At 42.0% G+C, this 12352-nt stretch overlaps 1 protein-coding gene across 4 annotated transcripts in view; it reads left to right on the top strand.

Annotated features, from left to right (window-relative positions):
• EPB41L4A (erythrocyte membrane protein band 4.1 like 4A) overlaps nucleotides 1-12352 on the top strand; it is a 264564-nt gene that overhangs the window by 223667 nt on the left and 28545 nt on the right. For 2 of the 4 annotated variants that reach the window (XM_036848717.1, XM_036848719.1), the window contains 2 exons: nucleotides 6172-6219; nucleotides 7318-7395. The exons of 1 other annotated variant lie outside the window; for it this stretch is intronic. In XM_036848717.1, the coding sequence (XP_036704612.1) occupies nucleotides 6172-6219; nucleotides 7318-7395 (126 nt within the window). The remainder of the gene's footprint in view (nucleotides 1-6171; nucleotides 6220-7317; nucleotides 7396-12352) is intronic. One more of the 4 variants, XM_036848718.1, reaches the window with a different exon arrangement.

Below are 12352 nucleotides of genomic sequence, written 5' to 3' on the forward strand. Positions count from 1 at the left end.
TGAAAGGTCTCTTATTGGGCATGTGTGTTTTGAGGAGACTAGACATTGCTGCATGTTGGTATAAAGAGCTAGAGCTCATTCTTTGTTTCTTTCCACTCTAAATGCCCTATCATTGCCCTGTCCTTCTCAGTCTTGTTTTATCTTCACACATATTTACCTTGCCCTTGGGCACAAATCCCTGCATAGCTGGATAAACTCTGACATTTAAAACCTAGATTTGTCATCAGCATGGAGGAATCTCAAGGACTTAAATTTAATAATAGAAAATTCTATTTTGCAGTGCATGGCCAAGATAACATGTTTTGCAAAACATATCAAAATTTCTTATTTTGCCAGTTGTTTGTCATTAAATGGATAAGTCTGTCAAATTCTGGCTGAGTCTAGAACACTGATCCTTAATCTTTTTGGGTGATAAAACTCTCTGAGAATCTGATGAAATGTTGGATTCATTCCGGAGGAGGAAAAAGTACTTAATTAAATACACGTACAAATTTTCATAGAATTTTTCAAGGTTCATGGAGACCCAGAAGCCTGCTTGTTTAAGCAGTCCTGTTCTAGAAGAAGAAAGCTAGCATACTTCCTGGCCAGTACAAGTTATTTTCACCCCTATCCATTTTCACACTCAGAAATGTTAATTAGTGCCTACTTTATGCCAGGCACTGTGTTAAACAGCACTAGAGAAAGTCCCTGCCCTTTGGGAGCTTACAATTTGGGGAAGAAATACACGAATCACACAAATGCCTATGCAGTTATAACTTTTCTATGTCCTTGAGTGGGGAGTTAATAGGGTGCTTAGAGGGATTTATAAGAACTTGTTATTGTAACCTAACATGTCTCCAGAAAAGTACACATATCACAGGTATAACAGCTTGATAAATTTTAACAAACCAAACACTTGTGTAGCCAGCACCAATAGGGGAAGTTTTGCTGAGTCCTTGAGTCAAGGAGGTCAGGGAAGTGTTCCCTGAGGTTGGATTCTTGAGCTGGGTGCTGAGACCAGAGCAGGCAAGGAGAGGAAAGATCATTCCAGGAACGGGGGCAACATATTCAGGGGCCTTGGGATGGAACAGAGTGGGGAGCATTCGTGAAAAGGTTGAAAGACCAGTGTTGCTCAAGCACTGAGTGAACAGAAACGTGTTGGAAATGAGCCCAGAGAGAAAGATGAGGCCAGATCTCAAAGGACACCTGGACTTTGTTGAGGATTTTGGTCATTAGACCAGTGGTTTTTCTAAGGGGGTGATACCACAGTTGCAATTGTATTGGGTAAAGATGATCCTTACTGTTTTGTGGAGAAAAGGTGGAAGAAGGTAGTAGGGGAAATAGACCAGGCAGCATATGAGTCCTGGCGAGAGAGAATGGGAGCTTGCGCCAAGGTGGTGATGTGGAGATATAAGGAAGTGAATGGTTTTGAGACCCTGTAGGAGGTAAAAGCAATGGGACTAGAAGGACCAAAATGAGGGGTGAAGGAGTGACAGATGTCAAGAATGAGTCCGGGCTTGTGCAGTTTCATGGATTGAGGTGTGATGCACTGAAATAAGAACCACCTGGACATTACAGGCTCAAAAAGGATAGCTCTGAGTTTGGTTGTTGATAAGTTGAATTTGTGGTACCTTTGAGAAGTCCACGTGCGGGATTTACATGGATTGTTGGATATAAGTCAGGAGCTAGATTAGCCATCTGGACTGAAATATAGATTTCTCGTAGGTGTTAGTTGAAATATGAAATAGAGCTGAGGCTGTCTAGATAGACAGTATGGATAGAATGCAAAGACAAAGCCAGTGACAGAGCTGTGAGAAACTTTAGCATTTATTTGCTTTAGTTGAAGAGGATTAGTTTGTAAAAGAGTTAGAGAAATTGTGTCCATGTGAAAAATCAAGAGAGTGGAAAAGCTGGTTACTAAATAGCTTCCGTCTCTCTTCATTCCCAGACTGCTAGAAGCCAGGCTTATATCTCCTAGGCATGAAATTAGAAAATCTCACTGTAAGATATGGTACTAGGGAAAAGGCCTACAGATAGCAGCTTTCAAAGGATTCTCCAATGAAATGGTTGAGACTACCCACTTTACTTAGCTCCACATTGCAGTGAGGCCATCAGTTAACATGCACTGCACCATCCAGAGGGTTCCAGTCTTTTTAGTGCCTAATGCTTAAATACGAAGAGAGCCATAATCACCTGGCACTTGAGGATAGCATCTCGTTGGAAAGACAGAGACTGAACCAACAATTAGGAGTGCATGTGTGGGAACTCACAGGAAATAGAGACAATATAAGAAACAAAGAAAAATTTCTAAAAAAGTTTATTATCTTTAGAAAAGTGAAAACTGTGGTATTGAAAGGAAAGAGTGCGTAAGAGTTTTCAGATTTTAAACTCGTGGGGTAGAATTTTACGTAATTAATAGAAGGTTGGGAAGATAAAGTTAAGGAAATCTTTCCCAAAGTAGAACCAAAACAAAACAAAACAAATCCATGGAAATAAGGATTAAAAATGATCAAACCTGGATATCAGTCATTTGACTAATAAAATTTCTAAGGGAAAAAAGACAAAAATTGCGGGAGAGGAAACTATTAAAGAAATAGTAAACACACACACACACACACAAAAAGAAATAGTACAAGAAAATATCCCAGAACGGAATGATTTAACTCTATAGATAGAGAGAGCCCGCTGAGTATTTGTCATACTAGATTGAAAAATTAGATCCATACCAAGATCATTAAATTTCAAAACATTATAGATTAAGAAAGAATTTTTAAAACTTGGTGTCGGGGAGGAAAATGGGAGAGAAAAGAAAGTCCATGCACAAATGGTGACAAATCAGAATCGTGGCATTGGGCTGCTTAACAGCAAACGCAGGGAAAGAAGATAATGAGGCATTGCCTTCAAAATACTGAAGGAAGATTATTTTCAATTTAGGATTCTGTGCCCAGATAAACCATAATTATATGTGTAGAATAAAGACATTGTCAGAAATTTCAGCTCTCAAAACAAAAAAAAATAATGTACCTGCCACGCAGTTTTCTCTGTCAACAACTGGAAGTTCCACCAAAACCAAGACAAGAGGCCATGAGACCTGGAAATATGGGAACCATCAAACAGAAGCAAAAGGAATTCCCTGGTTCATGGTGAAGAGAGTTAACCAAAGTGACATTTGTGCAGCAATACTAGACAGCAGGCTGTTCAGATATGAGCAGGAGGGCAGAGGGCTCCAGGAGGGATGTAAATAGAACTTGCAGATTATCTGAGTATTCGTGCATCTCAGGAGGAGCTTTGCAGTTTTCTCAGAGTTGGGATGCAGAGTCAGTGAGAAGCACAAGGAAGGCTAAGCAGCTGATAGGTACGTAGAAAACTAGGCAGTTATCATCGCTAAGAAAATCTTAAACCCATATAAGAATGGAATTGTGTTCCTGAAACACTGTTTAGATCATCTGTGAACAATAGTTATATAATTGTGTTTACATATCAATGTTATGTTATTTGATATAATTATGTTAGGAAAATGGGAGAATGAAAGTCGTGAATGCGGCATTAAAGAGCCATGTCTGCCCTGACTGGAGTGCAAAGGCACGTATAACAAAGGGTAAGGAAATGGAGACCAAAGGGCATAGATACCTCTCTCAAGAAGTGTGGCTTTGAGGGAGAGAGGACAGACTGGGCAGGAAATCATGGGTGATGTGGAGTCAAAGTAGGTGTGTGTATGTTTAAATAGGAGAGACTTGAGAATGTTGAAAAGCTGGTGAAAGAATTTGCTATGAGGACAAGTTGAATATATGTGAGCGATAGGAGGGTAGTTAGTGACAGTCACTGAGTAGATAAGAGGTGATGGGACCCACACAGCACAGGTGAAGGGACTGACCTTAATTATAAGGACAGTTCCGTAAATAAGAGAGGGAGATGTTGGTCAGTTTTATTTTTGGTAACAGGAAGAGGAAAGAGTTCCCATCTGATGGCTGGCTACTTTTTGCTTTGGAAGGAGAACACAAAGTCATCTGCTGAAGCAGTAGTACTGTGGGTCAGAGGGTTGCGAGGTGAAAAGAGTTTGAAACTGCTTTACAGAAACTGAGAGTACTTAGATCAGAGAAAGGTGGTAGGATTGCTGGGTCATGTTGTAGATCTACTTGAGGTTATGCAAATGGATTTGTAGTGTAGCTAATATGCCCTTTTATATAACTTCATCCAGCACTGCTCAGCCAGCTTTTGCCGGCTGGCTCAGAGAACCTGGAGAGTTGGATTCACCCATACTTGGGGTTTTGCCAAAAAGACTGAACAAAAAACAGAGTTGGAGGAAGTTCCGAATACTGGAATACATGTTATTGAGATGATGGAAATCTGAGCTGAGTCAGGGAGGGAACGAAAAAAGGTGAGGAGCTGATGGAAAGTTGCAAGGTCTGTAGACAGATGGTACTACTGAGGTCAAAGAAAGATAGAACGGAAGTCACTGAATAAGCAATAATAGTAATACTAATAATAGCCAGCATTTATTGAGTGCTTACAGTGGGCCGGGTCCTACTCTGTGCATTTTAAATATATTAATTCATTTTATCCTCATAACAACCCTGTGTGGGAAGTACTATTAAAACTGAGGCTCAGTAGAGAAGTAATTTGTTTAAATCACACAACTTAACAATGGATGGGATGGGATTCACATTCAGGACTACAGAGCCCGCATATTTAACTAGAGTGCCCCATCGAAGCTGTTTGAAGGTAAATAGGAAGTGGTATTCAGGAAGGAGAGGAGATTTCAGTCAGAGAGCAGTGTTTGCGGGTGGTTACAGATGATAGAGTCCAAAGTGTGACCATGATGGGGTTGCTGAGTTGTAGTGAAGAGGTCATTAGAGAAGATGACAAGGGACGTGGAGCCCAGGGTGTTGGAAAGGGCATTTGGGTGAGAGCTGATGTCAGATTATGGCAGAACTTGGCTTGGTTGATTGTGTTACTGAATTGGGTTTGTTTGCCCAACTTTGCAGCAAGCCAAATGCTGAGATGCCAAGGTTTGCTTCAGAGAAACGGTTTATTCACGAGACAGCCAAGCAAGGTGAAGGGAGAACAAATCTCAAATCTGCCTCCCTGAAGACAGGGCTTAGGGCTATTCATGGGATAAAGAGGCAGGGTGGTCTGAGGCGTGGGGAGAGGTGACTAGAGGTAAGAAGAGGGGGGTAATTGGTGGTCTGTGCAAATGTAGTCGAGCTTCGTGGCTCTTCATAGGACACATGTTCAAAAGATGGTGGAGTTAACATGTTCTGAGGGTGGAGGTTTTGGCCCTCTGACATCAAAAGGTCATCCATCGGACAGTCACGCAGGCCCAGTTGAATGGTGAGTGGTTTCAGCTGGTCTGAACTGGGCAAGAACTAATTCCAAGTTCCTGAAAAACAACTTAAGCAACCATTACCATTGTGATCCATATGTCAGAGGTGTCATGTATAAGGAAGCTGTGGGCATCTAGTTTAAGATCAATTGAAAGCACGCGAGGCAGGACTTCCCTGGTGGCACAGTGGCTAAGGATCCGCCTGCCAATGCAGGGGACACGGGTTTGATCCCTGGTCCGGGAAGATCCCACATGCCGCGGAGCAGCTAAGCCCATGTGCAACGACTACTGAGCCTGCGCTCTAGAGCCCGTGAGCCACAACTGCTGAGCCCATGTGCCACAACTACTGAAACCCGCGCGCCTAGAGCCCGTGCTCCACAACAAGAGAAGCCACTGCACTGCAACGAAGAGTAGCCCCCGCTTGCTGCAAGTAGAGAAAGTCCGCACGCAGCAACGAAGATCCAACACAGCCCACTCCCCCCACCTCCCCCCCCCAAAAAAAAAAGCATGCGAGGCAGGTTAGGTTTGGTGGGCCTAATTAGGTTAGCACTCGGTTTCAACTGCAGACCTAGGAACTACAGATGAACCCCTTCATTGGATGAATGGAACTTACCAGACATGTTGTGCATAGTTATTTATGATCTGTTTGTAGCCCCTGCTAGATTGCTGGCTTCTTGAGGCCAGTTGGTATTATGTTTCTGGGAGCAATTGTAGGGCTGAGCATATATGTGTGACTGACGTGTTTGGTGAATGGATGACTATGTAAGGGATGTACGTTAACTGAAGTGAAACTCATTTTGGTATGCTTTCCTTAGCCAATTGATAATTTTCTATTCTCCTTAATGTCTTCGTTTGTTTGTTTTCCATAGGAAAGCCCATAACAGTGGTGAGGACTCAGATCTAAAGCAGAGGAGGAGGTAAAGAAAACAAATTGGAAGGAGGGTCAAGGGAGAGGGAGGGGGCTTAGCAGATTAGCACAGCCCAGACCTGAGGCAGGAGTGGGGAAACTGTTTTGTTTTATTAATGGCTGCTTTAAGAGTATTGTAATTTTTTTTTAACTTTGAAATATCAATTTTGGCTTCAACTGGTTCTCAGTCTTCCTTTCTTAACATCCTTAGGAGTTTCTCTTTTATTCTTTTTTCTGCCTTTTGTCTTAAAGGAGCTGTCTCAGTTATCTCTTTTTTTTTTTCTTTCTTTCTTTCTTTTTTTTTTTTTTTTTGCCGCACCATGTGGTGGCATGCAGGATCTTAGTTCCCTGACCAGGGATCAAACCCGTGCCCCCTGCAGTGGAAGCGTGGAGTCTTGACCACTGGACCGCCAGGGAATTCCCTTGGTTATCTCTTGCTACGTTAAAACCACCAAAAGCTTGGTGGTTGAACATAACAACAACCATATATATCTTGTGTGATTCTGTTGATTGAACAGACAGTTTGTTAGCTAGTCTAGCTAGTCCCTGGCAGAATGGCTGGCAGCCTGGGACCTCTCTCTGCCTGTGGTCTCTGCACCTGGCTAACTTAGGTGGCTGGAAGGAAGCAGAAGCTACCAGCCCTGTTAAGAGACTGTCCTAGAACTGGCAGAGTACCCCTTACACCTTCTTCTGTTGGTAAAAATCAGTCACAGGACCAGCACAAATTCAAGGGGAGGGGAAATAAACTCTCCCTTTCTCCATGAAGGTAGGGGTTTGACAGGACTTTTGTGTCCATATTTAGTCCACCCCAGGGGCTTTTAGCTTTTCCACGTCAGAGTTCTGTTGGAAGTATTTGTTTCTGTGGTCCCTTCTGGGAGCATGGTGACATTTGCTTTAATCTGCTCTCATTTCTGTAGACATTCAGATGCCTGGCTGAACTGAGAAACTCTGACTGGGAGAGGGCTACGACAGCTACTTATGTTTGGATTAGTAATTTTACTGCAAAATTAATTCTAAAGAACCAACATGAACCTTTCTGAAATTTTTCATCTGTCATACATGTGGGTTTTTTTGTTTTTTTTTCCTTTTGCTCTTATTTTGTTTTCAGGTCGCGCTCACGCTGTAACACAAGCAGTGGTAGTGAATCAGAAAATTCTAATAGAGAACACCGGAAAAAGAGAAACAGGTAATATTGGAAGGTCGTGGTTAACGGGAACTCTGAAATCAGAGGCTACCACTGGTCGTAGAAGCTGTGTGTCCTATGAATTTCTATGCCTGATTTTTCTCATCTGTGTTTAAGAAGGAATCTGGCATGATTTTAAAGCACTGTTTTAGGAAACCTCAGCTCTTTGGACTGAGTTTCTTATCTTTATAATAAGATGATTAAACAATTTGACAGTGAGGTTCCTTCTTGTTAATATAAAAAATGATGACCTATATTTAGGTACAACATGTGGTGAATTTGTTTAAGGGTGGTAAGAAATTCTACCATTTGTAGAGCGATTTCTCCCTGAAGTGTCTTTTAACATGACATCACTATCCTTTGCCCAGCCAAGAAACGAGACACTCATAGTTGCATAGTTTCGGCCTTATGTATGTGTACATGCAAATACGTGTTTATACTCGTGCCAGGCGCACACAGTTAGATGGGTAAATGCAATTAGTTCATATCTTTAAGACTTATTCTTAAGAGCTTGTGAATGACATGATTTGACATGTAATCAATGTCAGTGATGGCTTAATGCACTAATCAGTTCTTCCTAGTTCCGAAATACTTATTTGAAAACAAGTAATCATGTAATGAAAGAGCACCAGTTTGGCGAGGTGAGGGATTTGGTTACCAGTTATGCCAGTTGCCAACCCAGTGGTTCTCAAATGGGGACAGTTTTGTCTTTCCCTGTGTTCCCTGAGGACATTTGGCAATGTTTTGGGATACTTTTGGATGTCACAATTGTGTGGGGGGGATTGCTGCTGGCTAGGAAGGCTGCTAAACATCTTCCAATGCACAGGACAGCCCTCTACAACAAAGAGATATCTGGCCTCAAGAGTGTCCGTAGGGCCACTGTTGGGAAACCGGTTCTCACCTGACGTGGAGTCTGGCTTGGTTGCTTTATTTTTCTGGGCCGTCTTTTTCTCCTCTGTAAAATGAGGAAGTTGGATAAGATAATCTCCAAGGTCCTTCTTTCGTGCTCAGAGCTCTTGTGCTGGTCATGCATTGAACTGGCCTCCCTCTTTAACTACAAAGGCTGTGTAATAACAGCCCAGATAGCATTGTAAGAGTGGGCCATTTTCTTAGGAAGCTTTCCATGTGGAGCCTTCTTAGGGGCTGGCACCACACTAGATAGAGGTGAGATCTCAGTGTGTAAGGACACCTTTCTCAAGGAAATGATTTCAGTTTCTTAAGATCTATAAAAAGCCAAGTGTGGAGGGTAGCTCTCCCTCAGGTACCCTCTTCCTGCTCTAAAATTCAGTATTTCTGCACAGACAACACAAAACAAAGCAAAACAAACAAACAAAACAGCCTCCCTCCCCCATTTGTACTTACTGATCAAGCCAGTATCTTAATAAATATATTTCTGTTTTGCTTGGTGTATTCTAAGTTGAGCTCATAGGTGCTCTATTGTCAACTTCTCAGAAGGTAACCTATTTAAAAACAGTGTCTTTTCAGGCCAAAAGTGCTCACGGTGACATTTGCTATTAAAATGAAACACTATTTAAAGGTTGCCAACAAGTTCCTAAATAGCTCATTACTGATCTAGGGGCACTGGCTTCAATTTTCCTTCTAGGTGTTTTCTCCCTCTACCCCAATTTCTCCTCCCACCCCAATTTCATGAACAATTTTTTAGACTGGCTTTCTTTGCACTGTATTTTAGAATGATGGTGGTTCTGAATGTTTAAATGCAAATGTACTTTGTAAGGCTATTAGTGAGAAATTGCTTTCAAAACACACTGACACAAAGGTTTTCAAAATCATTTCTTTTACCTGCAGAGATATTGCCCTAGGGTTATATAAGCTGCCTGTGTCTGTAGAAGATGAGGTCTGGACTCTAGCTCTCAGGGGCATAGCAAAAAGTGGGCAGAGGAAGAAACATGTCTTGCAGTTCCAATATCCACTCCTGAAAATCCTGGTGTAGGTACAGTGTGCAGGGAAAGATGGTGCAACACATTACACTGCCCTTGGGTGCCACGTACCCATTACACAATGCTGCCGCTAACCCCTCCGTCCCATTATTAGCCTTTAAAATTTTGCCAGAACCCAGTCATTCCGCCTCGGGATACATGGGTCTGAGTATTTATACTGCGGCCCTGCTGATGGTCCCATTACAGACACAGTATGTCTTGTGTCTGTAATGAAGGGTTGTCAAATGATGTCTGACTTTCTGCTTTGGGGGAGAGAATGAATCTCTTCAACCTCAGTTGTCCTTCCTTATTTTGGTCGGAAGCGTGACCCAGCCAAGCTCTCACCAGTGTCTTTTGTGCTTTTATTAAAGGACTCTGGTAACCCTAGAATGGGGCAAAGTGAATCTTGAACATGCTGATGTTCTGCTTCCTGCCAGCAAGGTCTCTAAATTCAGCCCTGGATGCTTCCTCACTTTGGAAACCAGAGCCTGCACCCGACACACCCCTCTTTCCTGTCTCCCCAGGGGAACTGTAGCCTGAGGCAGAGGGACAAAGACTGCACATTTACTTTTCAAGCACTGTTTTGAAGCCCATGATGTATCCAGTGGAGCTCTGGACAGAGTTCCAGAGAGACTTTCTGGAGACTGTGTGTGGTCTTTGGGATGTTCTTCCCTATGCTACTCTTTCTTGCTGTTTTTTTGTTTTTGTTTTTGTTTGTTTGTTTGTTTAACATAAGGAAGGTCTCTCCTATTAGGTTTGAGACAATTCTGTGTAAGTACTGTTTTTTTCACAGTGTCTACCCATTGGATTTTAAGCTGTCTTGCTGTTCCCATGGATGACAATTTCAATATCTCAGATTTTGTGTTCGGAGAAACACAGGTTAACCAGACAATGTTCACAGATCAACTTTATCCAAAGCTGTAGTTGTGGCTTTTAACAACCATGAAAAAAAAAATCATATATCCACATCGACTCTGGAAGGCTAGTATCAGAAACAAGGATTGTTGTTTAGATTCAGTTTTAGAAAAATATGACTGTAGGTAAGCACCCCCTCTGTCAGTTTTGGGTCTAGAGCTAATGAGGCCAGATGGGTGAGGGCTGTACAGTAACTGCAGGGTTTCATTCCACAGAAGTTTCCGACAACACCAGAGGCTTCGAGCCTCCTTTGTTTGGGGAATTGTTTATGTCTTTCTTAATCCCCTTTCACTTCAGTTGTTGTTTCCTTACTGTTTTCATAATCTGCATGGGTACCTACAGTTCTCTAGATTTTAAGATTTGAGAAAATAGATTTTTCCTCCCTTTGTATAATACCTGGAAGTTGGAGCACAGTTTCTTGTGATAACATCTCAGATGACAGAAAGTCCTTATTTTCCCCTCAGTGTCTCTACTTACACCCTCATCTTCATTTCTCTTCTCTTGCCTCCCTTTTTACTATATCACATTATTTTTCCTCACCCAGTTCCCTTTTTTTTTCTTTTCTTAGCTTCTTTCTCACTCTTTCTTTCCTGTCTTCTCTGACTTCTGTCTCTGTTTAGGAGCCAGTGATGTGTCAAAAAACCCCCAAGGTTGTGGGTCAGGGTTTTGGTTCTGCCATGTCCTGCTGTTTGACCTTGGGCAGCTCATTTAACAGATTTAAACTTAGCTTTCTCATCCCTAAAATGGAGTGCATACTACCTGATCTGCTTTCTTGAATGAGTTACTGCAAAGACCAAATGAAATCTGAGAGGTGATAGCACTTTGGTGGAGGGAGCCGGACAGTTTACTATCTAATTTTGGAGTCACTCCTTTTTCTTTGGCTGTCCCCACCTCTCCTATACCCTCTTTCCAGCCTTTTCCACTTTTCTTTTAACCTTGTCTTCCATTTCCCCATCTTCCCTAACTTTACACATTTGTATTTTCAGACCAGGCATTCTTACCCTCTGATTGATGGGTAGGTTTTAGGGGTCTCATAACCCCAAGAAATTGTATGTAACATTCTTTGTGTTTCTAAGTATACAATTTTCTGGCGATAGTCTGTAGATTTAATCAGATTCTTAAGGGGGTGTCTGACCTCCAAAAAGTTATGAAGTGGTCATTATGATCTAAATAGTGAGAGATAGATTGATATTGGGAAATGGAATTGGTAGGATTCAATTCACTGGTAGGATTGAAAACTAAAAGGCTACAAATTTCTTTTCAGATTACTTACTTTGTTATACCGATTTGTGAAAAAATCTGTTGAATTAAATTCATCAAATTGGAAACCTACCAAGTACAAAGCAGCATGAAGTTAATGTGAATATTAGATTGCATTATGTTTTACTAGTTAGAATTTTGAATCTTGTACCTAAGATGAGTCGTCTTTATGGGTCTGAGCCCCTGGGCCATGCTCAGGACTTGCCCACAGTGTATGTTGAAGGAGGACCTAAGAGGTAGACATATCAGAGTGAAGCCTTTCATAAACCAGCTTTCCCTGAAAATACCTTGAGCTTAATAAAATATCCTTCACGTTCAAAGAAACCGGTCTGCAAAATATCCTTTGTGCTGTTGATGAAAATCAGCACTCCTTTGGGCATTCACTGGGGAGGATCTGTGGATTACTCAGTCATTAGCTTTGATGTGTTGCTAGGCTTTTAGGATTTGAAGTGGGAGATTTGGAGGAGGTGGGCAGTGAGGCAGAGAACTAGTCTGGTGTTTTTTGCATAAGCATAAAAGTGGAAGTAACTCTGGAGCCTGGTGAGGATTAAAAGGGTAAGAGAAATGAGAGAAGCTGGGGGTAAAAGCTGGACTAGAATAAATTGGCAACAGGGGACCATTTGGACCTTTCCCAAATTTCATTCTGGGATGTTTGCATCATAATCACATGAGTTATGTACATGAGGTGATGTGTGTGCACACGTGTGTGCGTGTGTGGGTGAAATAGAGCTCAGAACAAAGAACGGGGGACGGTGCGTTATGAAGTTTGAAGATGCTTTGAAGATCTCTGTGCCTAGGAGCTGGTTCCTTTACCCTCTGAGTTTTAATTTTCACACATGCAAAGTGGG

The sequence above is a fragment of the Balaenoptera musculus genome, chromosome 3, assembly GCF_009873245.2.
Source record: "Balaenoptera musculus isolate JJ_BM4_2016_0621 chromosome 3, mBalMus1.pri.v3, whole genome shotgun sequence".
Taxonomy (NCBI): domain Eukaryota; kingdom Metazoa; phylum Chordata; class Mammalia; order Artiodactyla; family Balaenopteridae; genus Balaenoptera; species Balaenoptera musculus.